The sequence below is a fragment of the Dufourea novaeangliae genome, unplaced genomic scaffold (genome assembly GCF_001272555.1).
Source record: "Dufourea novaeangliae isolate 0120121106 unplaced genomic scaffold, ASM127255v1 scaffold90, whole genome shotgun sequence".
In the NCBI taxonomy this organism is placed as follows: domain Eukaryota; kingdom Metazoa; phylum Arthropoda; class Insecta; order Hymenoptera; family Halictidae; genus Dufourea; species Dufourea novaeangliae.
Window position 1 is genome coordinate 3,742 of NW_015373969.1, and position 4,184 is coordinate 7,925.

The 4,184-nt window shown below is 45.5% G+C and overlaps 1 protein-coding gene across 1 annotated transcript; it reads left to right on the plus strand.

The window, feature by feature from the left end:
• The first annotated feature begins 517 nt into the window (after window positions 1-517).
• LOC107186815 (methylcrotonoyl-CoA carboxylase beta chain, mitochondrial) lies at window positions 518-3,386 on the plus strand. Its single transcript, XM_015574756.1, has 9 exons — window positions 518-705; window positions 1,062-1,315; window positions 1,393-1,664; window positions 1,787-1,934; window positions 2,003-2,418; window positions 2,503-2,637; window positions 2,743-2,879; window positions 2,938-3,023; window positions 3,087-3,386. The coding sequence occupies exons 1-9, from the start codon at window positions 592-594 to the stop codon at window positions 3,202-3,204; spliced, it is 1,680 nt and encodes a 559-aa protein (XP_015430242.1). The 5' UTR covers window positions 518-591; the 3' UTR covers window positions 3,205-3,386.
• The last annotated feature ends 798 nt before the right edge of the window (window positions 3,387-4,184 follow it).

Genomic DNA, 4,184 nt, shown 5'->3' on the forward strand with positions numbered 1-4,184 from the left:
CCCGGTTAGTTCACTTCGAACAGCTCGTACACCATTATACGGACAGCTTTCGGTTAGGTGAAGCACTCAATTTGTAGCTGAAAGTACGTAGATTAACCCACTCTTATTGATAATAACAATAAACAGCCAGAACACTGTCAAAATCGCATTTAATTGCGGAATACCACAATTTTTCAACCGGTGGCGCCATCCGTCGCGAATCGCTGAAACTGCTAGCGTAAAATTGGCTAGTAGTTTCAGCGATTCGCCACGGGTGGCGTCACCGGTCAAAAAAATAGTGTTATGCCGTAATTAAATGTGATTTTAACAGTTTTCTGGTCGTTTATTGTTATTTTGAATGACATAGGATTAATCTACGTTGTTTAAGCTACACGTGGAATTCTTGGTCAAGACGAATGCTACGTTTCATCCCTACTATAAGACCGCGAAGGCTACTATATGTATATGCCTATGGTTGCGTCACTGACTTCGTTGGCGTCTGGGCCAGGGGGGCTCCGCGAGCTGCGCGAATGTGTGAATACGCTACAGACATAGGGTACAGTAGGGTAGTAAGTGAGCTCGAAAAGTTGGATTCTAAATTGCCAGAATACGATGTTAAGGAAGAGTAGTTTGTTGCTGAAACATTTTCGGTTTATCACGAGAAAATTTCACGATGAAGCCATTATCATTGGCTCCTCGCAGGACTTCAGTTCAGCAGACTATCAGGTTAGAATAATAGTCTTCCTAATTTTTCTCCGTAAATAATCGAGCTCTCGTTAGTGTTTCGGTTGGATTCGATTTTTTATTCAATTTTTCTGATGCTGTTTCTAAAACGGAACGTAACATTTCGCCACGTCGACGGTGTTATCGCGCAAATTACAAGTCAAAGTTTAGAACGATAAGATCGCGCCTCGGTGCACGTTCATGCGACTGGCATGATTCCAAGGCGGGCGTTATAAATGCTCTGAAACGCGCATGCCCATTGCATTTCTTACAGCACGCATCCTTACCATAAATCTTGCGTTCTCATTACTTTTCCAATCAGTAGGTTCTTGAGATTGAACTGTAGAAAACTTCTTTAGGAGAATTACGTGCAGATGGAGACCATGGTAAAGGAACTGAAGGAAACGGTTGGGAAGATCGTGGAGGGCGGAGGAGAAAAAGCGAAAGAGAGACATACGAGTAAGGGGAAGCTTCTGGCGCGTGAACGAATTGACACGCTCCTCGATAAAACGTCACCTTTCCTTGAATTCTCGCAGTTGGCCGGCTACAAACTGTACGAGAAAGAGGAGGTGCCAGCTGGTGGTCTTATCACGGGTATCGGTCGAGTAGCAGGGTAATAATAAACAATGTCCTTTTTCTACAAAACATACGCGCAAGGATTTTGTTTTTTAAATCACGATCGATTGCTAGGACTGAGTGTGTAATAATCGCGAACGATGCAACGGTAAAAGGCGGCACTTACTACCCCATAACAGCGAAGAAACAGCTGAGGGCGCAAGAGATCGCGGAAGAGAATAATTTGCCTTGCATTTATTTAATGGACAGTGGTGGCGCGAACTTGTCTAAACAAGCCGATACGTTTCCGGATAAAATGAACTTTGGCAGATGTTTTTACAATCAGGCAAATATGAGCGCAAAGGGGATCGCACAAATCGCAGTAATCATGGGCAGCTGTACGGCAGGTTTGACCACGACTGTCATATTCCACGTAAAACGGATTTCACCGTGAAATCGTCGATATACATATCAAAATCCATCGATCTGACGTGCTATCTGTTGACAATATTACTCGACCAACTTCCAGGAGGCGCGTACGTGCCGGCAATGGCTGACGAGAACGTGATCGTGAAAAAACATGGTACCGTATTTTTGGCCGGACCGCCCCTTGTGAAAGCTGCCACCGGCGAAGACATTTCTGCGGAAGATTTAGGCGGTGCGGAGCTTCATTGTCGGTAATTAACAAGTACGTTAACATTGTCGCGTTCGCATGGCGGTAAAGTAACCGGCTTCTGTTATTCAGGACTTCGGGAGTGATCGATCACTTTGCCTTGGACGACCATCACGCTCTGTACATCACTCGGCAGATCGTGCAGGACTTGAATCGACAAAGACCCATGAACGTGAACGTAAGCAAAGAGATAGAGGTACCGGTACACGCGGTAGACGAAATTTATGGTATAGTCGGCGGAAATTTGAGACGGCAGTATGACGTGAGGGAAGTGATCGCTAGAATCGTGGACGGGTCCAAATTCCGCGAATTCAAGGCACAGTACGGAGAAACGCTGGTCACTGGGTTCGCGAGAATCTACGGTTACCCGGTGGGAATAGTTGCAAACAACGGTGTGCTCTTCTCGGAGAGCTCCCTCAAGGGTGCGCATTTCGTACAGTTATGCGCTCAAAGAAAGATTCCTCTTATCTTCTTACAGAACATTACAGGCGCGTATCTTGAAATCTGTTAAAAGTACGGTTTACTCGCGTAAAGTACACTTGTGTTGTAACGCTTTTGCTACGAAACTATAGGGTTTATGGTGGGGAGAAACGCAGAAGCCGGTGGTATCGCAAAAAACGGGGCAAAAATGGTGAATGCTGTAGCCTGCGCTCAGGTGCCCAAAATCACGGTGCTCATCGGGAGTTCGTACGGGGCAGGAAATTACGGTACGATTTTGTAAACAGGTGTTGCTTAAGGTGTTCGATATTCCGAATACAAAGTTATCGTCGATCATGTTTATGTCGAGTTCACATTAATCGATTTGTATCCAGGGATGTGCGGTCGATCATATTCCCCGAGATTTCTCTATTCTTGGCCAAACGCCAGAATAGCTGTGATGGGAGGAGAACAGGCTGCGGGGGTGATGGCTCAAATTGCCAGGGAACAACACGAACGAGCAGGAAAAGTGGTACGGATTTTGCAATTTCTTTAGTTAGGCGCGTAATAAAATTTCATAATCTTAACAGTTAACAGCGGAAGAGGAAGCAGAGATCAAGAAGCCGATCATAGAGAAGTTTGAGCACGAAAGCCACCCTTACTTCGCCAGTGCCAGGTGAGTTGCACTTACTTTACAGGGTTAGAAACGAAGAGCCGTTTAATTGTATTATCATTTTAGACTGTGGGATGACGGCGTGATCGATCCCGTTGACACCCGGATGGTACTCGGTCTCAGCTTATCGGCGGCGTTAAACGCACCGATCCCAGAGACTAAGTTCGGAATTTTCCGAATGTAGGCAGATTTGAAGACTGTTAACCATTTGAGTACATAATCGGAGATTCGTGAATGGCCTTGCCTATTCGATATTATTACAAGCCAAAGAAATACATTGGTATATATTTTTTATACGGAACCATCATGTATATATGAGTGTTAAACATTCCAAATACAAGCGTATTTGTTTTTTTTATGTTTTAATGCGCGTTTTCATTAGCCTTCTTCATTGTTCCCCTCGCCGCGACTACGAAGCAAGGATGCTTCTCCACGTAGGCGAGAAATAACAAGCGCGAGTGCACGCGTATCGAGACGCGTTCGTTCTCCCTTTATTAATAGCTATTTTACACTAGGCGCGTCCCGTTATAATCACGCTCGGATATTGTAGCAGCAATTAATTACCTCTCTGTGTGATTGCTTAACTTCGCTTAAAGTCGTGTCGCGATGTTACAGCTGATCGCGGCGACTAGGTCTTCGGCATTCTCCGCTCGCAAAGGCCGATTTTCTTCGGGCGTACAGCCATCCGGTATCGTCGGACGGTTAATCGCGAGTGTACAACTAGAAACATGAGGAGGAAAGACGCGGGTCGAACATGGGGAACGGAATGAACGAAAATTCGGCGGTCGCAGAGCGGAGAAGTACCTTGAGCACGTTTCTCTTTAACCCAGAATCGAAGCTTCGCGATCGTTGGTGTCGTTACAGTGTCTGTTACGGAGAATCGTCCGACTTTCATTTCGTTTCGTAATCACGTTCAAATAGTCATCCGTGTCTCTCTACGTATGAAGGAAAAAAGAATTACACTAATGTCCGACCCTGGAAACTCGGTTTTTTCGTTTCAACGATCCGCTCGAACCCTCTGCCGGTGTTCTCAAGCTGCTTTTTCTATTTACAATCGGCGATCGTATACGTTTCTCGGATCTTTTCTCGTAAACACTTACAAGATATTGCAAAGACAGAGCAGGGCAAGGACACTCTCTTCCGTCCTGATCGTGGTCGGAACAG